We start from the raw sequence: 26,043 nt of genomic DNA, 5'->3' as shown, positions 1-26,043 counted from the left end.
TTGGCCTCCCAAAGTGCTGGGATTACAGGTGTGAGCAACTGCGCCCAGCCTAGTTTTTAGCAGTTTTATCATGTCTGTGGGTATAGATTTCTTTGAGCTTATCCTTGTTAGCATCAATCACCTGAATTTCTGAATGTGTAAGTTTTTGTCTTTTCTCAAATTAGAGGAATTTTCAGGCATTATTCTCCCAAATATTTCTGTACCATATTCTTTCTCCGTTCCTTCAGAGACTCCAATGACATAAGCATTAGACCACTGGGTACTATCACACAGGTCTCCAAGTCTCTGTTCATTTGCTTCCATCTTTTTTTTCAGATTGTACTATTTCTATTGATCTACCTTGAAGTTCACTGACTACGCTGACATCTCCATTCTCCTAATGAGCCCATCCAGAGAGTGTTTTAAGTTTTGTGGGTTTTCTATCTTTTTAGTTATAAATTTTCCATCTAATTCTTCTTTATGTATTCTATTTATTTGCTGAAACTTCCTATCTTTCCATTCATTTCAAGGAAGTTTTCTCTTCTTGGAGCATTACTATAATAGCTATTTTAAAGTCTTGTCAAATAATTCTCTGTCATCTTAGTGTTGGTGTCTGTTGATTGTCTCTCCCGTGAGAATTGAGATTTGTTTTTGTTCTTCGTAGGCTGAGCAATTTGGGTTGCATCCATGGCAACTTGAATATGCTATATGTTAGGAGATTTGTGTCTTACTTAAATCTTTTGGAGAGTATTGATGTTTTTTGTTGTACCCAGGAATCAATCTGGTTGACTTCAGGCTGCAAGTTCTGGCTAGCCTTCTGTGGGTTGTGGTTTCGATGTCAGGTCCATTTTCAAAGTCTTTCAGTGCTACTCAGATCTGTCACATGTGTGTGCTGCTTAGTGGCCAGCCAGTGCTCTGAGCAGTTCTCAGTTTTTAGTCTTTTCAGAGTGGATCTATGTATGCACAACTCAGAGGTAAGCCCAGTTGTCCATAAGCACTTTGTGGGATCATTTTCCAAAGCTGCTCCTCCCTCTCCACAGTCTCCCCAGTACTTTTCAGTTTCCTGGGCCTCCCTTTTTCAGTTCTCCAGCCATAAAGTTGTGGTTTTTAGTTACACCTCTTTGCCCACACTTCCCATTATTGTACCTCCATCCAGAGTAAGGCAGTGGGAAGACAAAGGAAAACAAACAACCACAGCTGTTCTGATCAGATAAGAGGCTTTCCTTCCCTAAGTTCTAGGCACCTGTGGGCCCCTATGACCACTGTTGTGGCTACCACCAATCTGCTGAAGATTGCCTGGGGGCTACAGCAGGAGAGAGAGGAAAGAGAGAGAGAGAGAGAGAGAGAGAGAGAGAGAAAGAGAGAGAGAGAAAGAGAGAGGAACAAAGAACCAATGAACAAATGGGAATTGCCTCACTCTGAGCATTAGGAGACTCCTTTGCTGTTCCTCATAACAAAAGGGAATCTCCTAGGGCTCTCTCTTTCTGTGCCCTGGTGCCCATTTCTAGATTTCAGGCTTCCTGAATCCAGGCTGGGGGATCCTGGAGGAAGAAGGGGTAACTCACCACCAGTTTGGTGATATTTCAAATTAAGGTATTCTTCCCCAGTTGCCTGCTACTATTTACTTTACATTGTCTTCAAATAGTTGCTCACGCAGTCTGTCCAGATTTTATAGTTACATTCAGTGGGAGAGACAGGATGAAGCTGGCTTAATCCATTGTGCTAGCGTTCTCCAGAGAAACAGAACCTACAGAATGTGCATGTGCATATGTGTGTATTTACCTATCTATCTGCATATATATGTGTGTATATGTGTATATGCATATACACAGAGAGATATAGACATATAAACTAAGGAATTATATCTATATCTATTGTTATATATCTATATCTTACATGATCATAAAGGCTGAGGAGTCCCAAGATCTGCTGTCAGGAGCTGGAGACCAGAAGAGTTGACAGGTAGTTCCAGTCTGAAAACCCATAGGCTCAAGATGCAAGAAGAGCTGATGTTTCAGTTTGAATCTGAAGGCCAGGAAAGACCTATGTCCCAGCTCAAATAAGTTGGGCAGCAGGAATTCTCTCTTCCTCAACAAAGGGTCAACCTTTTTATTCTTTTCAGGCCTTAAAACTGATTGGCTGAGGACCACTCACATTAGGGAGGGCAATCCACTTTACTTACTCTATGATTCAAATGTTAATCACATCCAAAAACACCCTCGCAGACACACCCAGAATAATATTTGACCAAATATCTGGCACCCAATCTTGGCCCAATCAAGTTGACACATAAAATTAACTATCGCATCCATCTTATCCAGAAATAGAATCTTATATAGCATTTTAAGATTTGGAATATTTTTCGTAAACTACAGATTACAAATATCTGTAGATTACAAATACCTGAAACAAATTTTTTATAAAGTAGACTTAAAAACTATCCTTAACATTCTTCAACATGCTAAAACAGTTTGGAAATGTGATCTAGGAACTCTTGACTATCAAGCTCAGATGTGATTTATCTTTTTATGACCACTCCAACTACTAGGTGATGAATATTTTCAAGAAGGACAGGAGTAGTTGCAATAAGACCAGTGAAGAGACTACTGTACAAGTCCAACTGAGAGATGGTAGATATGAATAGTAGTTGCAATGAGTTGAATACTACAAATAGCCACAAATCAAGAAACGAGAACCAGAGCCCAGGGCTTTTGGCTCCCAGGCCTTTGCATCCAGTAGAATATGATGGTGCCATTAAAAGGAATCCTGGATGTCCTGTTATGGAAAGTTCGCTGGAATATTCTGCATGACAAAATCTAGGTACACAATGGAACATGTGACACACTACCATTTGTACACAAAATGAGGCAAGGGAGTTTTATATATATATATATATATATGCATGGTTATAAATACCTGGATATCCCTGGAAGGCTACAAAACAGTAATGGTGTCGCCTCTGGAAAAAACTGGGACCAGGGGAGGGAAAGAGACTTGCTAGTCACTGTATACAGTATTCTATGGCTTGAAATCTACCTTTTTCATGCATTCATTTAAAAAACTTAAACAATTAAAAATCAGTGCTTTTCCACTGTCTAAAGTTCCTTGAGTTACAGAAGCTTTCCAGAGAATCTAGTCCTGCCTCATCTCTTGTCAAATCTACCTGTGCCTTATGCTGCAGTCACAATAGACTGCAGTTTCCCTATTCTGCCCTTTATATAGATGTTCTGCCTTTTTACTTCCATTCTTTCATACCGTTGGTAATCAGTGCTTCCTTGACTTAGAACATCTTTCCTGTCTCTTCACTCCAGACAGTGGCCTCTATTTTCATTCCAAACATGCCTTCACTTTAGAGTCTTTGCATGTACTGTTCCCTCAGCCTGATATGTGCCTACTGCCTCACTTCCCTTTTAGAGTCTTTGCATGTACCATTCCCTCAGCCTGATATGTGCCTACTCCCTCACTTCCCTCAGGCCTTTGCATGCCTTACCTTATCATGAAACAAAGTCCACCCATGGTCACTTTTTTTTTTTTTTTTGAGACAGAGTCTGGCGCTGTCACCCAGGCTGGAGTACAGTGGTGTGATCTCAGCTCACTGCAACCTCTGCCTCCTGGGCTCAAGCGATTCTTCTGCCTCAGCCTCCTGAGTAGCTGGGATTATAGATGCCCACCACCACACTCAGCTAATATTTGTATTTTTAGTAGAGACGGGGTTTGACCATATTGGCCAGCTTGGTCTCGAACTCCTGACCTTAGGTAATCTGGCCTCAGCCTCCCAAAGTGATGGGATTACAGGTGTGAGCCACCACACTCAGGCCACCCATGGTCACTTTCTAGCCTTTTTTTCTGTTTTTCTTCACATCGCTCGTCACCATGTGATATGTTTTTTTGTTGTTGTTCATTCTCTCTCTCTTCCTAGTGGAATAACAACTCTATGAGAGCAGAGACTTTATTTAGGAGTTAAGTAAATACCTTATTGTGTCCACCTTGCTCTAAAGGAATTAAAGAAATCATAATAAGCCCGAACTTTGCATTTTAAGGATTTACAATCTAAAACACACTAAGGCAAAATATATGTGTGAAATGAACATTAATCCACAAAAGGAAATGGATATTGAAGTCTTCTCATCACAAGGCAAGTCCAGAAAATAATAATGATTTCTGAACAAATATATCCCAATGAACAATATTTTCAAAGTAGAAACCATAAATACAGTCTACTTCTTATACTAACGATTATAGTCTGTGCCCCATTTTTCTGAAAGTATTCTTAAATAGGCCCTGGACAGTTAAGTCATTTAGAAGCCAAATTATTATAAAGTTGTTTAATAGTCATGAAATGGAACCCAAGGAGGTATTATTTAAATGCCATTAAAAACGGCATGAAACTTTTAGCCTGTGTCTACCTTCACTCTAGAGGACCCCTGCAACTGAGAGACAGGCCAGGACAGCCTTCTCCCTGGACTATGTCAGGTTAGGCTGGGATCTGCCAACTTCAGCTTCTGAGTTTCCCTTTTCTTGCCTTTGGTTTCTGCGGGCCTGCTCTCCTGGGTATAAGCATCGTCTATGGATAGGGTACGGCTCATATGTAAGTCTGCTGATAATCTTCAGATGGATGAAGATGCCACCCAGAATCACATAACATGTATTTATCACTTTGTAGTAGTTCTTTATCATCATGTATCTTTTTGGACAAAGGATTCAAAGTAAAAGGGGTGAAGTTTTTAAAATATTTACGCTTTACTATTAAGAGATTGATCTACAGTCTCAGAAAAGTGGGCAGTCTCACTGTCCTAGGGTTACCATCCACCTCTTTTGTGATAATCCACCAGAGGTTAAAATAGAATTGATTAGGTTTCTTCTAATCACATTTCAGCCCCCATATCACCTCAATTGACGTCGGAGTGTTCTCACAGTTGTGCAGTTTCCTGATTTACGAGCACAGATGGTTAATTACATCCACCATGGGTTTGACAAGCAAGGTTACTAGAAGTAATCTTAAATCTCTTCATTCAAAGCTCTTGGGAATCCCTACAGCAACGAAAATAAGGAGGGGGAAGAGATTAATTAGATTTCTAGAAGAAAGGCGGAGTTTGAGGTGGAACTTAAAAAGAGAATTTCACCAAAAAAAAAAAAAAAAAACCGCTACAGAAACAGCTAAAGCACATTTAGAGGGCCTGATGATCCACGGAGCAGCCCCTGGGATGGAAGGGGCTGGTGCAACGTGAAGTAAGGCAAACCGAATCCATGCTGTGAAGACTTTTAAACGCCAAACTGAGGCGTCGGAACTTTGCTCCGCGGGCACCGAGGAGCCATCGAAGGTTCTCAGCAGGTGAGTGGCCTAACTAGATTGGTCACTGCAGTGATCCACGTTACAATTTCTCCGGCACTCTGCCGACCCCAGCCCGTGATCAGGCCAGCTTCGCAGTAGGTGGCGGCTGCGCGCCGCGGCAACCGAAGCGCCAGGCCCCGCCGCGCCGTCCGCGATGCTGACCCAGCCCAGGCGGGAGCCGCCGCGCCGCCGCCTGGCTCTGCACCTGGACCCGGCCCGGCCGCCGATTGGACGGCTTGGGGGCGACCCGGCTGTATCGCGAGAGGAGATTGGTAGCGGCGGGGCCTCAAGTGCCCCCGCGCTGGCTTTGTACGCGGAGCCGCCTGCCGGTCCTTTAACAATGGGCGGCGCGAGCGTCCAGGCGCTGGGCCCGAGCTGAGGCCGGCGCTTAGCGGCCGACTGTCCGCAACATGAGCGGGGCCGGCGTCCCCCGCACGCCAGCGGGGCTGGGGCTGTAAGGGCCGCGGTTCCGGGTAAGGGAGCCAGCGTGGGGCCGGGCGGCTTGGCAGGCCTGGGGTAGGCGCGAGGCAGTGGACCCTCCCGGGGTGAGGCGAAGAGCCTAACTGGCCTGGCCTTTTGTTCCCATTTCTGAGGCCGCGCGAAACGTGCGTTTCTCGGGGGTCCCGGGAAGGAGCAGGCCCCCGACGTCTACGCGGAGACCCCCGGCCAGGCAGACGGTCACCCCCGGACTTTTCCATGGGAGCGTTTCCCCTCAGCGGGGCTGTGACCGTGTCACCTCTCCCCGCTCCTCAGGACGGGCGGGAGGGCTCCAGCCCCGGACGCAGGGAGCCCAAGCCGGGCTTCCCCCAGCTCTTCCCGAGCTCGCACCTGGCTCCGCGCTTTGGCACCTCAGGGCCCGAGTGGATCCTCTTTTGCCCGACACACAGTCGGGCAGGGAGTCTCAGAGTCCTTCGGCGCTTCCTGAGGGGCAGACCCGGCCTCGCGTGTGGCGTTGGAGGAAACGACTCGGGTCGGGCTGTGTTGAGGAAGAGTCAGGTGAAGATGAGCAGCCACATCGGGTGGCCTGAGGTCACACCCCCTGGGGAGGGGGTGCAGAGGGTCGCGGGGGAGCCGGCAGTGACCGCGCCTGGGGTGTGTCTTACAGACTCGAGTTGCCGCGTCGGGTTGGGCGCGCCGCCGGGTCCCATGGAGCTGGAGGGGCAGTGGTGGCGAGGACAGCTGGCCGCCGACATTCACCAAGCGCTTCGCTACAAGGTAACTCCGAGGCCCGGCCTGCCTTCTCCTGTGTCTCGCGCCAGTTGTTCTGAATCTCGGCTCTCTGGAAGGTCTGGTCAGGTTCTTTACTCACTATCTTCTGGGCCAGAAAAGACGAGTTTGCTCATTTGCTCAAGGTTAATTTACTTCTTGGCTCCTTCTCTGGGATGTATCAGAAGAACCTGCAACTTGAATGGGGAGGGAGATTGTAGTTGGGCCAGGGAAGGTGGAAAGGGACGTTCTGATATCCAGGTGGATCATGAATTTGATCTTGTATTTTAAAAGATGTATATACTGAATTTTTGTTGGGCTGAACAGCCCTCTTTGTTCGAGAGTTGCCCTTGCATGCAGCCAGTTTAAGTCGCTTTTGTACATAAATTCCTCAACCTTTCCGCTCCCTTGCTGTAAGACTTGGGACAAGTTAAATTTGTTTCTTGATTTCCTCATCTGTAGAATGAGGAATAATAAGAGTGTGCTTTATGATTCTGGCGATTGTGAAACTTAAGTTAGTACTGTACATGTGCTTAGAAACTGCTCTTGGTAAATAGTAAGCACAAAGTGATAACTTCTTATCGCTTACCCCTCAGGATTTGGGCTGTTCAAAAGCCCTAAAGTGGAGGGAGTTGGCTGCCCCTTCCTGCTGATATCAAAGGCAGAAAGTAGACCTAATATACTTGATACTGGAAAAAAAATACTTTTCCAACACAAAGCAGAGTCTGTGTATTGTTGCTATTAAGTAACGATTTTACTCTGCATGTGGCGAGGCAGATTAGGCCGATTAATGAGACATTTCTGCCTCTTTGATAACCAAAAGAGAGACCAGATCCAAAATGATCTCTAGCTTAACTCAGTTTCACCTTGGATAAAGAAAGCCATTTGTTAAATGTAGAAAATTGAGAAAGAAGCAAAACAGCTGACTCTTTCAACAAAAAGGATTCTGAATCTTGGGGTTGAGATCCTGGAATGATAACGAACTTTTTATCTTGAGTTTCTGACCAGGTCAAGTAGATTGGAAAACCTAATTCTGACTTAAATTGTTACCGTTTTCTAGGCCTGAGATTTCTAAATGGTACTTACTAATTCTGACATTCAGTTTCTAAGATTCACTAAAATACAGTTCAGCCCCCTAGGAGATGGTTTGTACCACATAAAAATTCTAACTAGTGGGATCTCTGGAGTCTTAGGAAAGAGTTACAGGTTCTTTACTTGGAAAATTGTCCAGATACGCTTTTGATCTTTTTTTCTTTGGCAGATGTCATCTTTCAACGTGCAGTGTTTTCTTTTTTAAAAAAATTAATAGAGTTGTACATATTTTGAAAAGTGTTTTAAGTGTCAGCCTCTTTATTCCTCTGGTATGTGGTGAAATTAATTAGTTGATATTAAGAGTACTTTTTTTTTGAGTTGGAGTTTCACCTGACGTCAGGTTATCCACCTGCCTAGGCCTCCTAAAGTGCTGGGATTACAGGCATGAGCCACTGCACCCAGCCAAGAATACATTTTTTTAATTGGCATGACACTTAAAAGGTTTTTCTTGGTGATTTCTGTAGTTTTCAATCATTTTATGTGTGTATCATTTTAATTCATGAATGATTATCTGAATTAATTTTGTCAGTTGAGGTTGGACATGGGTTTTTTTGGTTTGTTTTTGTTTGTTCTAGATTTAGATTTGTTGAAGGCTTTTGTGAATTAGTTTCTGGAGCATCCAAGGCGTAAGACCCAACCCTACACTCAAGTTGCTTATGACCTATCAGAGGACAAGCTACCACAGGGTCTGAAGGAATGCCACTGAAAGTTTTCTTGGGCCACCTATGGCCTAGTGCCCTGGGTTGTCTTTATGTTTAAGCATTATGCAAACAGTGGTTCTTACTGGCAACACTTTATAAAGAATTTACATTAATCAGTAAAACTTAAACTTGTGGAACTGGAAAGACCACTGTTTGTAATACAATGAAGGAAACTTAAAATGGACTTTTCTCCTAGAAAAGACGTGGTAATTCCAGGCTATTAATTGGTGATTCAGTCAGATAGTCATCTGTTTTTCTTCAACATGTTGATTATTTATGACATACATGATATTACGCCAGGTGTTAGAGCAATAACAGCGAACAAGACATCCTTGCCTTCACAGTCTAATCTTATCTATAATTTAGAGCATCCACATTTAGGTCTTCCTTTGGGCAGTTGCCATTGAGATATTGCGGAAGGTGTTCTATGTTTAGATCCAAGGTTTGTGGAGAAATATTTAGTGTGACTAGCACTGTGTTTACTAGGGAAGAGTAAAAATGACGATGAATGGAAATCATGCCAACTATCCACTCCCTCAAAAAAAAAAACCCCTACAAAGCAGCTGTCACCTTACACCCTTTTGTCTCCTTTCTTCTCATTATTTTGCTGTGTATATTTAGTGTGATAGGCTGTTTGAGAAAGTGTTTTTAGGAACCTTAATGACAAATGAGAACAATTCTAGCTTTGTGAGAAACATTAAGAAAGTGAAGTCCATCAGTGTTTTCCAGGGAGTCTTTAAGACCATGTTCAGGCCACTTTTTGGGAAAAACCTGATCTGGTGTTGCCTTTTTTCCCAACTCCCTAATCCCTGAGCTAAGTTAGATTTTCTTCCTAAGTGTTGCCATAATAACCTGTGATGACTATATCGTGTGATAATCTCTGTATTTGATTCACCTGCTAGAGATAGGCTTAAGACTGTTTTTCCAGCTTTTATGCCTGGGTTAGTATAGCGTCTGCTACGTGGGAGATGCTCAATAAATGTCACATGATAGCAGCAAAGGTAAAGTTGCCATTCACTTACACCTTCGTAAAGATCCGACGAAACAGTTAAGGAGAAAAAAATCCTAGGAGCTGCACGAGAAATCGGCATCTTTATGTGAAAAAAAAATTTTTTTTTTTGGCCAAGCATGGTGGCTCACACCTGTAATCTCAACACTTTGGGAGGTCAAAGCAGGTGGATCACTTGAGTCCATAAGCTCCAGACCAGCCTGGGTAACATAGCGAGACCCTGTTTCTACCGAAAGTAACTGGGCGGGACAGTGAGCGCTTGTAGTCCCAGCTACCCCAGAGGTTGAGGTGGTTGGATTGCTTGAGCCTGGGAGGTGGAGGGTGCAGTGAGCCAAGATGGTGCCACTGTACTCCAGCCGGCACTACAGAAGGAGACCCTGTCTCAAAAAACAACCAGAATTGATGTATTCTTTGGCTATACTACTAAATTACATTGACTATTTATCCATTTATCTTAGATAATATTAATTTAGGTGAATATATAACTTCCCTTTTTCATTTATTGTAAAATGTATCATCATAAAACTTTTTTCCCCCAACTTTTAAGTTCGGGATACGTGTGCAGGATGTGCAGGTTTGTTACATAGGTAAACATTTGCCACGATGGTTTACTGCACAGATCATCCCATCACCTAGGTATTAATCCTAGCATCTACTAGCTGTTCTTCCTGATCCTCTTCCTCCTCCCACCCCAACCCTCCGACAGGCCTCAGTGTGTGGTGTTCCCCCCAACATGTGTCCATGTGTTCTCATCATTTAGCTCCCATTTGTAAGTGAGAACATGCGGTATTTGGTTTTCTTTTCCTGCATTAGTTTGCTATGGATAATGGCCTCCAGCTGCAACCATATCTCTGCAAAGGATGTGATCTTGTTCCTTTTTATGGCTGTACAGTATTCCATGGTCTATATGTACCACATTTTCTTTATCCAGTCTATCATTGATGGGCATTTAGGTTGATTCCATGTCTTTGCTATTGTGAATAGTGCTTCAGTAAACATACACGTGCATGTGTCTTTATAGTAGAATGATTTATATTCCTTTGGTTATATACTGAGTAATGGGGTTGCTAGGTAAAAGGGTATTTCTGCCTCTAGGTCTTTGAGGAATCACCACACTGTCTTCCACAATGGTTGAACTAATTTACACTCCCACCAACAGTAAAAGTGTTCCTTTTTCTCCACAACCTTGCCAGCACCTGTCACAACATAAAACTTACCATTCTAACCATTTTTAACCGTACAGTTCAGTGACATTAGGTACATTTGTATTGTTGTCACCACTATCTATCTTTAGAACTCTTTCATCTTCCCAAACTGAAACTCCATACCCATTGAATGATTACTCCCCAGTTTCCTACCCTCTAGCTTTTGATAACCACTGTTCTACTTTCTATCCCTATAAATAGGACTATTCTAAGTAACTCATTAAGTGGAATCATACAATAAATGTTCTTTTGTGACTTTTTTCATTTAGCATACTGTCTCCAGGGTTCATCCATGTAGCATATTATCAGAATTTTCTAAGTCTGAATAATATTCCATGTATATACCACATTTTGTTTATCCATTCATCTGCTGGTGGGCATTTGCATTGTTTCCACCTTTTGGTTATTGTGAATAATCCTGTTTTGAACATGTGTGTACAAATCTCTCTTCAAGTCCCTGCTTTCAGTTCTTTTGAGTATGCTGGATCATGTGGTAACTCCGTTTAATTTATTGAGGAATGTAAAATGATGTAGTTGTTACATCATTTTAAATTTATGTTACATCATGTTAAAATGATGTAACAACTACATCATTTTACATTCCCACCAGTAATGCACAAGGATTCCAATTTCTCCACATTAAAGCTAACACTTGTGATTTTCTGGTTTTGTTTTTTTGTTTGTTTTTGATAATAGCAATCCAACTAGGTGTGAAGTGCTGTTCGTGTTTTTGATTTGCATTTCTTAATAACTAGTGATGCTGAACAACTGTTTCATGTTTCATGATATTTGTTGGGCATTTGTATGTATCTTCTTTGGAGAAATGTCTATTCAAGTCCTTTGCCCATTTTTATAATCAGGTTTTTTTGTTGTCCAGTTGTATAAGTTATATAAGCTAGATATTTACCCCTTATCAGATATGATTATAAATATTTTCATCCATTCTGCGGGTTGCCCTTTTACTCTGTTGATAGCATCTTTTGTTAAATAAAAGTTTTTAATTTTGTTAAAGTCCCCTTTCTCTTTTTCTTTTTTCTTTTTTTGCAGGGCATGGGGAGTTCTGCTTTTGGTGTCATATCCCTGTTACTTCTTCTATTGTGATACCTGTTGGGTTTAGTATCTGTATTATGCTGATCTTATAAAATGAATTTGGAAGCTTTCCATCTTTATGCTCTGGAAATATTTTAATAGTATAGAATTTTCCAATTTTAAAAAACAAGTTGATATAGTCCTGAGATTGAACAGTGATTTTAGGTATATGAGAGGATGATAGGAAAGGACAGATCATAAAACTGTTAAAAGGGAAACAAAATTAGAAGATACTAGTGTATAGGTACTGGTTTCTACACTAATGCAAGTATAATACTGCATGCAGCATATCCACTTATCTATTACCTTTTAACCAAAAGTTTTGAGCATCTTGGAGAGGTGTAGGGCTGTGTGTGTGTTATGTGGTTGGTTTTTTGTCAGGGATGTTTTTCTGAAAACACCTGGTAGGGAAAATAGGATTCCCTTATTAAAAATCTTTGTATGATGAATCCATTTTAGAAAGCAAGAAACAAGAACATCTATAATTGTTCACATCAGAGGTGGTTAAGAATAAGGAGAAAATTTTGGTTTTAAGTGTCATTCATTATCCTTCCACTTAACTTTTTCATTTTTGTATTCCAGTCAAGAAAAGTATGTTTTAGGCACTTGTAATACTAATATATTGGAAAAACAATGTTAAGTCATTGCATTGTGGGGATAAGTCTACAGATGGGTCAGACTAAATGTTGTTCCTTTTGACTTAGGAGCTGAAGTTGCCCTCCTATAAAGGCCAGTCCCCTCAATTAAGTCTCAGACGGTATTTTGCTGACTTGATTGCCATTGTGAGCAATCGCTTCACGCTCTGCCCTTCTGCCCGCCATCTTGCTGTCTATTTACTGGACCTGTTTATGGACCGCTATGACATCTCTATCCAGCAGCTGCATTTAGTTGCGCTTTCTTGCCTGCTTCTAGCAAGTAAGTATGAATCTGATTTACATGACTGGAAATTTCTGATGTTTATATAATAAAATAAATTTATTTAGAACTCAGTGAAATATCATCAAATCCCATTCATTCCAGTTCACTAGTATCAGGAAGCTTAAAAGTGCTTCTCAGTGCAATAATTCTTAACCAGACATTGAAAAATGGCTTTGGAACCTGTTAAAAATATGTGCCTAAGCCGTACATCCTAGGCCACTCCAGATCTACTAAGACACAATCTACATAATGGGTACTGGGTATTTTTTAACTTTTTGAAAAAGTTCTGAAGGTGATTTTGCTTTACCTTTCCAATTGAGAACCATTGTCTTAAAGCAGTGGTTCTAAACCAGGAGCAGTTTTGTCCCACAGGGAACACTTGGCAATGTGTACAGACGTTTTGGTTGTCACATCTGGTGATAGAGTGGGAACTGCTTTTTTAGCATCTAGTACATAGAGGCCTGGGATGCTGCTAAACATCCTGTAGTGTACAGGACAGCTCCCCATAACAAAATTCTCTGTCCCAAAACATCAATGGAGCTAAAGTTGAGAAACTGTCTTGAAAGTACCATACTCTTATATTAAAATACTTTGTACTGACTACATAATGAGTTGGCTTAATGAACTAAAAGTTAATGTGCAACTACTACAAATGTGAAAACTTTTGCTTATGCATTAGACCAACTATGTAGTAGGCTCCGAGATACAATCTGATACAACCATATTTGTTACTCAGTACAGAAAATACTGGTGGACCTTTTGGCCCCTCTTTCTCTTTACATCTTCCTGTATCTCATTTCATTGCTTGTTGGTACTCTCACTGAAGATAGGGCACGTAAAGGAATTGAAATTGTGTTTCTTTCTTTTAATAATGTGGAAGATTGTATTTGATATGGAAGTTGAATCAGTAATATAGTTTCTATATTCATGTCATTACAGTAGAAATTTATAGTATGTAGATGTATTGATAACCTTCACTTTTAACTCCCACTTGAGGGATAAAGATTGTATTTGATATTGAAGTTAAGTCAGTAATGTAGTTTCTGTATGATCCATGTCATTACAATAGAATCTTAAAGTAGTACGTAGATATACTGATAACCTTCACCTCTAACTCCCACTTGAGGTTTTGGAGTCAAATATGACTGGGATGAAATAAGGAACATTCCCCCTATATCCATGCCACTAAAGTTCTTTAGCACTTCTGTCCTTGGCTGCTTACAAACCTGAAACCAAATGTAGTCCTGTGTAGTATCATTTCTGGTACTAATCTCTTCTCAGATTTTATTTTCCGACCTTTGTTCTTCCTTTGATCTGATGACCTCAACTACTTATTTTATCCCCTGGAATGTCCTTTTGTAAGTTATTTCAGATCCATTGTAGAACCAGGCTGAATGTAAATAAAACACAGCTGCAGCATGACTTCCCACTGCCTATATGTTAAGGTGGAAACTACTTAATGTAGTGTTTAGAATCTTTCATCTGGACCTAGCCACCTTTCCAGTCTCATCCCCAAGTACGTTGAGCAAAATTCTTAGAATACCATTTACTTCCTGAATACCTACATTTCCCCTTTAATCTATTGTTCTCTAAAATTCAGACACTTCACTCATCCCTCACCCCTCACCCCCCACCCAGGAGCCAGAGAGGTAATGCTTGTATATTTATAATTAACCTTTAATTTAGCTTCCAATTAAAGTTTCATGCTCGTAAGTAACCATGTGTGTAATACTGTATGTGTTTAATCACTGGCTGTGAAGCCCTTTGGGGTTTAATAGTTTGTATAAGATTGGAAAAGCTCACACTTGACAGTGTAGATGTGAGTCCACAAATAAAATGGCTTTTTGTTATTGTACAGTGTGTTTATTATAGAATCAGTTTATAGTAGAGTGTCACTGGAAATCAGACATGCAAGTTAGATTATTTTAAAAGCTTGGTATCATTAATGGAAAGTAACTGTGTGGCCATCACTGTCATTTTAATACTACCATGTCCCACCTGCTCTGTGCCTGTGATTCTTGTAGTGTGGGCCAAGTGGGAGGGTCATCTTTGTGTACCATCTTAGGTTGGTTGGAATTGAGTTTTCAATTGTTGTTATTTTTAAATTATATATTTCTGTTAGTTTAAGGTCATGAACAATTTATTTTATTGAACTATTTGGATTAATATCAGTGGTAAGATGTAGTTATTTGTGACTTTGCAGTAATTAGGCATTAGGATCTGTATTTGCTAGGGTTCAAATATGAATTATCACCTATTACTAAAAGAACTGGATACCTCCCTCCTTTTTCTGCTGATGACTCCTGATTTCCCTTTCCTTGAGGAAAGAATTGCTTTTACATTCTTCCTTTTGCACTGGATAGTAGGAATGTATGTGAGGTATTCTTAAGGAGTTCTGCTCCTCCCAAGTAGCAAGTTGTTCAAAAGAGTTTGAGCTATCAGCTCTACACCAGGGTCGGGAATTGAAGAGGTTGGCCCTTAGCAGGCAGCAGTCTCTCTACTGTTGCCCCCCAACCCTAGTCTATAACTTTACAGCAGAAGAGCTTAGGATTCTTATAAACTGATAACCTGTTTTCAGTGTCTGATTCCTGTTTTAAATTTGTAGAGTTCATTGTAATGGGAAGCTGTAGGTGGTTTGGCCAAAGATGGAGCATACTTTGTAAGTTCTAGAAGCAAATGCTTATGTCTACACTATTAGAAGAAAGAGCCTACAGATTATCTTGGAGAGCTATGTGTAGTGTTGGAGTAATGACCATAGTGATGGATTCCCTGGGTTGGAATCTCATCAGCAATATGAATTTCAACAACCCTTGAATCTCAGGCTATTTCTTTATAAGATGGAAATAAAGACACCTTACAAAGTTGTTCTGAGGATCAAGTGGGGGTAATATGTTTAAAAGCATGTAGGAAATGGAAACATTAAAAGATTAGCATGATAATTATTAATTCCCCCATAAGTTGCTCTGTTACCTTTAGCCTGCCTCCTTTACCCTAAAGGTTTTGGCCTATTTCAAACTGGACCCTAATTTGTCCAAGGAAATTCTCCTATTCCAACTCTTTCACATGTATGCCCTGGCTTCCCTTGGCTTCTGTGAACAACATTACATTTATGGAGCATGTGGAAGTAATCTTGGAGATAACATTTCTCATAATTTGCTCAAGATCTTACATAACTAAGAAATGATCTTGGAGTCAAGACGAAGTGAAAAGTGAGACAGAGGCTTTTAGTAGTAACAATTTGTAACAAGCACTTGTTTCCCCTTGCCAACCAATACTGGGTTAGCAAAGCTTTTTACTGATCTGTGAAAATTTGTATCTCACAGTTGGTTTAATTTACATCTCAATTTTTAATGAGCTTAGAATTTTTTTCTATTAATTACCTTTTTTTTTGCCCACTTTCATATTAGATTCATCTTATAAATTTGTGATAATTCTTAGTATATGTTAGGGATGACTTTTTCTCCTCCTACTTAGTAATAAAACAATAGAATGTGGATTGGCAGAGCACTCTGTGACATCTGATCCATGCCCTATTCAGTATATAAATCTCTACCACATACCTACTATTCACTGCTGGCTTTGAAAATGTGTTGGTTTCCATGGCTGATATGAACATATCCTATAAAGGAAAGACAACCCAGTGTTTTTGTTTCTATGGCCTCTAATTCTTTATTTTCTGGGAAGCAGATATGAATTTCCTGTGCCCTTATTTCCTGTTTGGGGCCTTTATCAATATACTCACATGGCTTCTGGTATTTCCTTTCAATTGAAGAAACTGATCTTTGTGATCTGTGTGGTAATGTGGATAAGTATACTTAAAATGAACATACGCATAGAAGTCAGCACAACAAAAACTATAGATATGAATGCAGGTACTCATTGACATTATCATACTTCATACTTTTTGAAATCTTTTAGTATCCATGTATCTGAATATTTATTACTATACATAATGGAACAATTCCAAAAAATTTGAACCCTGAATTAAAACCTCAAGTATGGTTATTTATTCAGAATGCAGATTATTCTTAACTTAGCAAGATCAATATGCAAAGTCCTTCACACTTGTAGTAGCCAAATATTTTATAAATGCAAACATCCCATAGATGCTTAATAATATAGAAATCTGTCAGTTCTGGTCTAGAAGTGCAAATTTGGGAATTCAGACATAAATTTTCCTTTTGACTTCCATTTTTGGTTTGATTGAACTTATCTGACCTTAAATGGATTGGCCAACCTCACTACCTTGGTTTTTGAGCAGTGAAATTGGTCATATGCAATTTTTTTCCCCAATGTTGAAGATTTCAAAGAGATAATATGAAACATTCTTACTCCTTCAATTATGATGTATTAATTTCTTCAAAGGAACTTTAAGCATAATATAAATAAACTCATTAATTTCTACAGTATTCCTTTGAAGTATTCTGTCAGTATTGCTGTTGCTACACAAATGGCAGGGTGCTTGAAAGCTGTAATGATTCATCCAGAGTCACTGAACCAAATTTCTAGGTCATTCTCCTTCTGAAGAATTTCACTTTATACTAAGAACATTGGTTTCCTCTTCTTTTTTCAGGCAATATGCTGGATAACTGTGTCATACAGACCACTTTAGTGCTTTCAACTTTAAGTATTTGCTATTGGCAAAACTTGTTAAATTGATCTTTATGTGATTTTAATTAGGAAGAGCTATCTAGATTCTTAAGGTTCGAATTAAGTTTGGGATCAGCTTCTACCTGTAGCAATATTTAGAGTGGTTTAGATACAAGGAAGTTCACCTCTCTGCCATCACTCCTGCTTCTTTGGGCTTAGATTCTTCACAACACATGAGCTTAGAATCTCCTGGCATAGGAGAAAAATGCCTTTTATACCAGTTCCGCTCCCTAAGCAAAGATCAAGGCAGTCAGCAGCATTTTTCCCCCAGCTCCAAAGCAAACCAACATGAGCAAATCCCCACTGGCTCTAGCACCACTGCCTGTACACTGAGCATCTGGGCTGAGTGTAGCAACTTTAATGTGTGATGCAAACCCATCCCCTCTAGAAGAGAATCATCACAGAGAAACTCTTCTGGTTTCTCCTGGTTTGGCATTCTTTCTGGTTCTTCTCCAAAAAAACATTTTTAAAGAATAAAATTATAAAATTTCCAAGGAAATGAAAATATATTGAAATATCTCAAAATACTAAAATAATTTTTATATAGTAATATGTGTTGCTGTAGTAACATTCAAATGATTTTGAACAAGTATGGGTGTAAAATCTATTGTGAGAAATCTATAATAATCATAATATGATGGTTTTAAACCTTAATCTAAAATAGAACACAATAGCAGGAGCTTTAGTTATAATTTCCTTTCTTTTGTGGACCACCATGGAACAAAGACCCAAAAAGGCTTGATGACAACTCTGGTTCTGTTGCTGCATCTGGAAAATCATAATAGTACTTAATAGTTTGTAAATGTTCTCCAGCCGTCAGTTCTAGAAATACTTTCTAAAATGAAGGCTTTATATAGAGAGACAGTAAAATGCTTGTTTGGAAAGTAAAGTGTAAGATGGTACATAATCGACAGAAACATTCTGGGGCTGGAAAGAGAATCTTTATTCTTCAGCTGTGCATAGTTGAAACCTTATAGATAGGTATTTCCAGAAAAGAAATTAATCCCTTTGAATAATGTTCAGCCATATTGTCTTTACTATTCTGCTTTCAGTAAGGAAATTTAAAAGCAGATAGAAACTATCTCCCCATGCCCCTTTTTTCTTCAACAGACTAGATTTTTGTTTTGAATTCAGAAGAAGTGGGGAATGGGGTTTTTTATGGAATGATAGTGCTTGTGTTAAATGTTCACCCAATTTCTCCCTCCAGTCTCTCTCTCTGGAATTGAGATTATGTTGATGCCAAGATGAAACAATTGGAGCTTAACTATGTTTTATTTCAAATAAAGCTATGACATTAAATTGTTAAAACTATCTTCTACTCTAAAATCAAATCATTTATTTTACCAGCTACCACCCACTGCAAAAAAAAATTTCCTGAAAATATTCAGCTGATGAGATTGAGTTATTTTTTTCACTGGCACATGACTATTTCCATTCTATACTAGAACACAGAACAAAATGTTTATGTATTTCAAGCATTTTTTTTTTCCAGGGGATTGGGGAAAGGTTGGGGATGGTGGCACTGGGAAAGAAAACACAGGTTCTGGCACAACTGTATCTGTTAAGGTAAACTACGTCTTTGGATCTAAATCCTGGCAGTAAGACAGCAGATCCCATTTTACTGACTAGACCTGTAATGATCACTTGCCTAACATTTTCTCTCCCCTCCCATCCCCTTTTCTTGTAAGGTAAATTTGAAGAAAAAGAAGATAGTGTGCCTAAGCTGGAGCAGCTCAACAGCCTGGGTTGTATGACTAATATGAATCTAGTATTAACAAAACAAAATTTGCTACATATGGAACTATTATTATTAGAAACCTTTCAGTGGAACCTCTGCCTTCCAACAGCCGCCCATTTCATTGAGTATTATCTCTCTGAAGCAGTACACGAAACAGATCTTCATGACGGCTGGCCAATGATTTGCTTGGAAAAGACTAAACTCTACATGGCCAAATACGCAGATTACTTCCTGGAAGTGTCTTTGCAAGGTGGGTTGTTGTGAATACCAGTAAGTGACTTGTGCACTTGTGACTCGTGTATTCTGTTCCTTAAGTTCATTTTTGGTGTCTCCACAGATTATGCCTTTCTAAATTATGCACCTTCTTTAGTAGCTGCTGCATGTGTGGCTTCTTCGAGGATTATACTTCGTCTTTCTCCAACGTGGCCTACAAGACTGCATCGTCTTACTGCCTACTCTTGGGATTTCTTAGTACAGTGTATTGAACGACTATTGATGTAAGCCTTTTTATTCTTGTGTTTGTACTTTCTCATTAACAGTTTTTTTCATGCATGAGGTGCCCTGAAAACTTCTGAAAGGCACAGAGTTTCTAGGTTATTTGCTTTTGGCAGCAGTTACTTGCTGCCATGAGGAAGCCCATGTATGAGCAGAACTCTGGGGAAGGAGAGTCCCTTTTGGCCATTAATCAGTTAGAAGGTGTCATTGCTAGAATGATTCTGGGCACATGATAAGGAAAGGAGCTGCTTTTTTGTATCTGTAAGTCAGTAACTCTGAGATCAGTCCAGGCCAGCCTTGCCCCATTCCTAACATCTTTGAATTTTGGGGGCCACCAGGATGTTACCAAAGTGGCAGCCACACTTACGTGCTTATTGTGTACACATCTCCCAAACTGGAAATAATCCTCAAAGCTACCAGGAAGGTTCACATCAAGGGAAATAGCTTTAGAAGGACACAAGCGAGGTCTCACTGTTGTTGGAATTATGGTGCAGTGACTGCTCCCTCGGTAGTGGTGGCAAGTGGAAGAAGCTGTTGGGGAGTTGGGGATGGGGCCTGACTTTCTTGCAAATTCTTCTCAAGTAATATTTTTAATAGTTTCCTTTCTCTCCATATTTCAGTGCTCACGATAATGATGTGAAAGAAGCAAACAAACAGAGAGGGCAAGCAGGACCTCAGTCAGCGCAACTAAGTGTGTTCCAGACAGCCTCCCAGCCCTCACGGCCAGTTCACTTTCAGCAACCTCAGTATCTCCATCAGACACATCAGACCTCACTGCAGTATCGCCATCCTACGTCAGAACAACCAAGCTGTCAGCAGATTGTATCGACCACACACACCTCATCTTACACACTACAGACATGTCCTGCGGGCTTCCAAACTAGTGTTCAGGGCCTTGGGCACATGCAGACTGGTGTTGGGATGTCACTGGCAATACCAGTAGAAGTTAAGCCCTGTCTGAGCGTTTCTTATAACCGGAGTTATCAGATAAATGAACATTACCCCTGTATTACTCCATGTTTTGAAAGGTGATTATGTGTGAAGCTGATAACTGACCCAGACTGCTTTGCGACATGAAGCTATGGGTAAGCGTTTTGTAAACTTCTGTTCAAAAAGAAAGGGATCTAAGTGACATCAGAACTCTTCAGGTACCAGCACCAGGAAGACTGAATATCCCTTTTAACGCACCATGAATCCTGGGAGGACTAAGCAAATTAACAGTATGTCAAATTCTGTTACAACAAATCCCTGTATGACAAAAATGTTCACGTCCTGGCTGATGGTCCAAATATTTCAAAAATATTCAATACAATAGAAAATTTGGACAGACTCCAATTTGCCATTTTGAGGTTTGACCTGTGGTAGCATCTGGGCCTAATGTTGGCTTCTAAGTCAAAGACTAAATGTTTATCTTATCTATGGACTTGCCAAACAGTCTTTTATGAAGGAAAGTTACAGTATTAATTTTTGAAAAGGTTTTTTTATTCTACAATTTTTTATTTTTGTTCTACACATGAATTTTGACTAAGTTTAAACTTAACGAATTGTTATGCTATACCAATCTGTGCAGTAAAAAAAATTTTTTTAGATGATTCTATATAACTTCCTCTCATAAATAGTATAGGTATCTGGATTAATATACTAAAATTAAGGGTGAAAAAGATCTTGTTTTTTAAATCATGGTCATAATTTTTCTTTTTTTCCCTAAGTGATCAACCTCAAATTTTTAGAATTAAAATAGATTTAACTCAGGGAATCTGTACTACTTGGAAACACTTAACTGTAATGCAACATGCCTTGGGAATGTTATAGTGTGAACTACCTTTATAACATAGGTTAATATACTCTTGCTAGGGTGTGTTTTCAAATGAGAACGTAATATTATAGCTCAGAATGAAGTGGTAGTTCCTGTGATTCATAATACATATGTAGGTTTTGCATTTCTCAGTGCAATCTATGATTTATACTCAGAATTGGCATTCTTAAAAAGTTATTTCAAGGGATGGCATAACTCTAAGAGGTCAGTGCTAGAATAAAGTCCTATAGGTTTATTTTGGAAGGGACTGTGGCCAGGGTAGTTCTCAGGTTGTGCTAGAGCAGCACTTTGTTATGTGGAAGACAGGTTTTTTAAGCAACCTTTGAATCCAGCTCTAGTCCGTCTAAACAGGCAAAGGTAACTGATGACTAAATTTCAGTAGCTACTTTCATTAGATTGACCCTACAACTGCCCTGGGACATTTCACTGTACTGGTATTAACTGCAAACAGCAATAATTGTCATTACAGCAAGGGCAGTTTGGGGGTAAAGAATTTTGGAGGAATAACCTTAAAAAGTTAGAAAGTCATTGTAGTAACTGATAAACTGTATACATTGTGCTCCTTTCTGTGGGAGAAGAAAGATTTGGTGGAGGGAAGCTTTCTGGTTTAAAAATTAGTAAGATGTGTCTTTTTGTGTTTTTTTTTAAGATAGCACTTGAATAGAAGGGAATCTGCGTGGCAGATATGTGACTGCCACAATATGCATTGAAGACAAACTTACTATAAAGATGTTGTGGGTATGCAGCAGGAGTCTCAGTAATCAAGCCAATGGCCTTTGTCAGGAAGGGAAGGGGCTCAACACAGTGATGGACTGATCCAGATGGCTCCTGGGGATGAATGTGGGTGGGTAGCTTCTACCAGCATGAATGCTTAGAGAAATATCTTTTCCTTAAAAAGAAAATAACTTTTATATTTAGAGTACATAGGGCATGATGTGGATTTATTAGTCTGGTAGATAAAATGAAAACCACTCAGGTAAGAACACTCATGGCAGTTTTTAAGAATGAAAATTGTTTTCTGAAAGTATCATCACTTTTCCTTTCTAAAGAAGGCTGCTAATTGGATTTTGGTAGTTCTTACCTCAAGAAAACTTGAATTGTTTGGGGGGAAAGTAGGCTCAAAAGAGAATATATCTTTCACATTCACATTCAGAAGCCAGCAACCTGGAGTCCAATTTTCAGTATTTTAACTACCTCAATAATGCTATGAATGTAAGATACTGGGATAGAGATCCCAACTTGAAACAACAGCCAGTGCCTGTGGTAACTTAAATGTCTTGTCAAATACTTTTATTGATTGGTTTATATGCCGTACTTGTTATAGAAGAATATGCCTTTTAAAAAAGCTTATTAATAACACTTTCCCAATTTATATTTTAAAAAGCTAAAGAACACTGGATTCATAATCTTTTGGGGGGGTAGAATAAAATAATTGATTACTACTGCTGCATACCCGGGGTGGGATGGGGTGGTTGGAAAACCAGAACTATTTTTAAAACATTAGGTTTCAATATAAATACAACTCACAACTGCTAGCTTTGGGGGGTGGGGGAGCATTGTGTGGGTTTTGTTTTGTTTAATTTATTGATTAGTCTTCAAAGTAGGCTTTTTTTTTTTTTTTGAGATTACTGGACCATCATTAAATGTGTACTGTGAAGAGATTAATATGTATGAAGGGCTTTACCAAAGTCCACTAAATAAACACTACTCAAGTACAGACTGCAAACCAAAATGTATCTGTGTTATGACATTAATTGCAAATAGCAAGTATGGTGCTAAAGTCTACACCAATGGAATTAGATGAGTGCTATGCACTTAATTTTAAAATAAAACTAGTTTTCAGTAAAATGGCTTTGGTATTTTTGTTTCAAATACAAACTTGTATATTTGCAGCTCTAGTGAAGCATCTCATGTAATTCAGACTTGGAATCATGATTATATTTACTAAAAGCTATCAAGATGTAGAATATAGCCATTAGTGGCATAAAACATCTGTTCATTATGTATTCCATACTGAGCATTAAAGCCCACAAAAGTATATTGGACACCATTGTTGCCTTTTGAGCTTAAAATCAGTTGTTAGTATGTTAGCATCTACAGATTCTAGTTTATTCAACAATCATGCAAGCATCAGAAAATTTGAAGTTTGATCTCAAAAGTAGGGACACAGAAAATAGTTAAAGCTGTGAGAAGGAACATAGGGTCTACAGTGAGTGAGAATGGTCTGTTTACCTGAGTATAAATATCATTTGCTACTTAATTCAACTTAAATCTTAGCAGATGGAATTTGTTTTGAAAAGTAAAATTTAACAGGTTTGTACAAGCGGGTTAGGAATTTACATGCCTTTTAAAAGCATTTTGAAATCAGTCTCAAAAGTATTGTATCGTCACTTGTTCTGGCACAGTGCCAGGGTTTAGCAGCTCTCAAGAGTTAATATACCATGTTCTTTAGGGCTGACTTTAAGAACAAGCATTCCAAACCAGGCCAGGTAGCTTTGCCTTGAGGTGATCTGAGCCCCATGTGACAAGTTTATAACCAACAACTGCCTCTCAGGCACATGGTAAAAGCCTCCCTAGCCTCAAGCAGCTTACATCTGTGATAAATATGACTAGCACACTTGAAGCAATTAGGCTAGTAGAGGCCTGCTTGGTGGCTCATGCGTGTAATCCCAACATTTTGCGTAGCTGAGGCCAGCGAATCACTTGAGGCCAGGAGTTTGAAGCCAGTCTGGGCAACATGGTGAAACCCTGTCTCTACTAAAAATACAAAAACAAGCTGGGTGTGGTGGCAAGTGCCTGTAGTCCCAGTTACTTGGGAGGCTGAGACACAAGAATCACTTGACCTCAGGTGGAGGCTGCAATGAGCTGAGATCACACCACTGCACTCCAGCCTGGGCAACAGAGCTAGACTCTGCCACTAAGAATTAGGCTGGTGTAGTCTGGAACTCGGTTTAATATCGTGTTGGTTTAGGAATCACTCAGCATTCATTTTTCAATCCCTTAGATTTTAAAAAAGTAACAAGTACAGTCAGTTGACAGCATAAAGACCAGGCTCAGGGGTCATATGGGAAGGACACCTGCTGTCCTATCCTTGCCTGACTATCACTCTGCCTTTCCTCCCATAACACCCTCTGCCTCCCACGTAAGCATCACCACCCTGAATTTAGTTCTTAATCACGTCCATAAAGCCTTGACATGGTATGCAATTTATATGTAAATGATTTCCCCTGTTCTTAAAGTTTTGTCATTTATTCAAAGGGACCTGTACTTAAAAATGGTAACAGTCATTATCTTGTATCCATTTACTTGCTAGTTTCTCCCTACTAGAACCTTGTGTTAGGCCGATCTTGCATTGCTATAAATAAATACTCAAGACTGGGTAATTTATAAAGAAGAAAGGTTTAACTGGCTCATGCTTCTGTAGGCTATACAGGGAGCATGGAGCTGGCATCTGCTTGGCTTCTGGGAGGCCTCAAGAAACTTATTCATGGCAGAAGGGTAAGCAGCAGCAGGAATCTCACATGGTGGGAGCAAATGGGGGTAGGCGAAGGTGCCACACACTTTCACCAGATCTCACGTGAAGTGAACTCACAAGGACAGCACCAAGCCATCAGGGATCCGCCCCCATGACACAAACACCTCCCACTAGGTCCCACCTCCAACATTGGGGATTATATTTCAACATGAGATTTGGGTGGGGACAAATATCCAAACTATGTCAAACATATCTTCCCTCTGCCAGGCTGGAGTGCAGTGTCGCCATTATGACCCACTGCAGCCTCAACCTCCTGGGCTCAAAAAATTCTCCCACTTCAGCCTCCTGGGTAGCTGGGATCGTAGGCACACACCACCACATGCCTGGCTAATTTTTACAATTTTTTGTAGAGGTGGGGGTTTGCCATGTTACCCAGGCTGTCCTTTTTTTTTTTTTTTCTTGAGATTTTTAATTTTAGAAGAGCTTAGATGTACAGAATTATTACTAAGATAGTACAGACATTCCCCTTATATCCCACAGCCAGTCTCCCTTATTAATATATTGAAATGGTACATTTGTCACAATGTAACAGTACCAATGTATTAGTAACAGAAATCCATGCTTTGTTCAGATTTCCTTAGTTTTTCCCTAATTTCCTTTTTCTCTCCCAGATTCCTATGCAGGATATCACATTACCTTTAGCACTCAGGTCTTAGGCAACTCTGGCTTGTGACAGTTACTCAGACTTTGTCTGTGCTGACCTCGACAGTTCCAAAAATCCGTGGTTAGGTATTTCATAGAATGAACATATGTTTCTTGAGAGCAGGGATTTTGTCTTACTCATCTTATGCCCCTGTGTGTGATAGGGATCTGAAGTATGATAGCACATCATAGGCTCTTGGGACATAGGTAACAAAAAATTGGCCAGCACGGTGGCTCACACCGGTAATGCTAGCACTTCTGGAGGCCAAGGTGGGTGGGGTGGATCACTTGAGCCCAGGATTCAAGACCAGCCTGGCCAACTTGGCAAAACCCCATCTCTACAAAAAACACAAAAACTAGCTATGTGTGGTGGTGTGTGCCTGTAGTCCCAGCTACTTGTGGAGCTGAGGCAGGAGGATTGCTTGAGCCCAGGAGGTCGAGGCTGCAGTGAGCTTGTGCCACTATACTCCAGCCTGGGTGACAAAGTGAGACCCTGTCTCAAAACAACCACCACCACCAAAACAAACAAAACAAAAAAACGCAGTCCAAAAGTAGGCAGTGACTAATAAACAAATGCTGCCTTGGGTTGATTTAAAAAGTAGAGTACTCTGATCATAGGAAGGCACAGTCCCATCA

At 40.0% G+C, this 26,043-nt stretch overlaps 1 protein-coding gene across 4 annotated transcripts; it reads left to right on the top strand.

The window, feature by feature from the left end:
• Positions 1–5,461: 5,461 nt before the first annotated feature.
• On the top strand, positions 5,462–23,078 carry CCNJ (cyclin J). Of its 4 annotated transcripts, none has more exons than XM_017894586.1 (6): positions 5,462–5,784; positions 6,417–6,526; positions 12,318–12,528; positions 18,870–19,169; positions 19,293–19,416; positions 20,035–23,078. In XM_017894586.1, the coding sequence occupies exons 2-6, from the start codon at positions 6,458–6,460 to the stop codon at positions 20,444–20,446; spliced, it is 1,116 nt and encodes a 371-aa protein (XP_017750075.1). In that variant the 5' UTR covers positions 5,462–5,784; positions 6,417–6,457; the 3' UTR covers positions 20,447–23,078. The 4 variants fall into 4 exon arrangements, with proteins under 4 accessions (XP_017750075.1, XP_017750073.1, XP_017750076.1 ...); XM_017894584.1 differs by having other exon boundaries at positions 19,257–19,416; XM_017894587.1 differs by having other exon boundaries at positions 5,466–5,784; positions 19,065–19,169; positions 19,257–19,416.
• Positions 23,079–26,043: the final 2,965 nt, after the last annotated feature.

Source organism: Rhinopithecus bieti, unplaced genomic scaffold, assembly GCF_001698545.2.
Source record: "Rhinopithecus bieti isolate Rb0 unplaced genomic scaffold, ASM169854v2 scaffold_25291, whole genome shotgun sequence".
Classification (NCBI taxonomy): domain Eukaryota; kingdom Metazoa; phylum Chordata; class Mammalia; order Primates; family Cercopithecidae; genus Rhinopithecus; species Rhinopithecus bieti.
The sequence above is the reverse complement of the archived record's forward strand: the minus strand, read 5'-3'. Positions and strand labels throughout refer to the sequence as shown.

Excerpts from the sequence above, each read along its gene's own strand:
- CCNJ (XM_017894584.1), top strand. The coding sequence starts at position 6,458 with ATGGAGCTGGAGGGGCAGTGGTGGCGAGGACAGCTGGCCGCCGACATT. Across the intron at positions 6,527-12,317 it reads ACCAAGCGCTTCGCTACAAG|GAGCTGAAGTTGCCCTCCTA; the intron begins GTAACTCCGAGG and ends CTTTTGACTTAG. Across the intron at positions 12,529-18,869 it reads TTCTTGCCTGCTTCTAGCAA|GTAAATTTGAAGAAAAAGAA; the intron begins GTAAGTATGAAT and ends TTTTCTTGTAAG.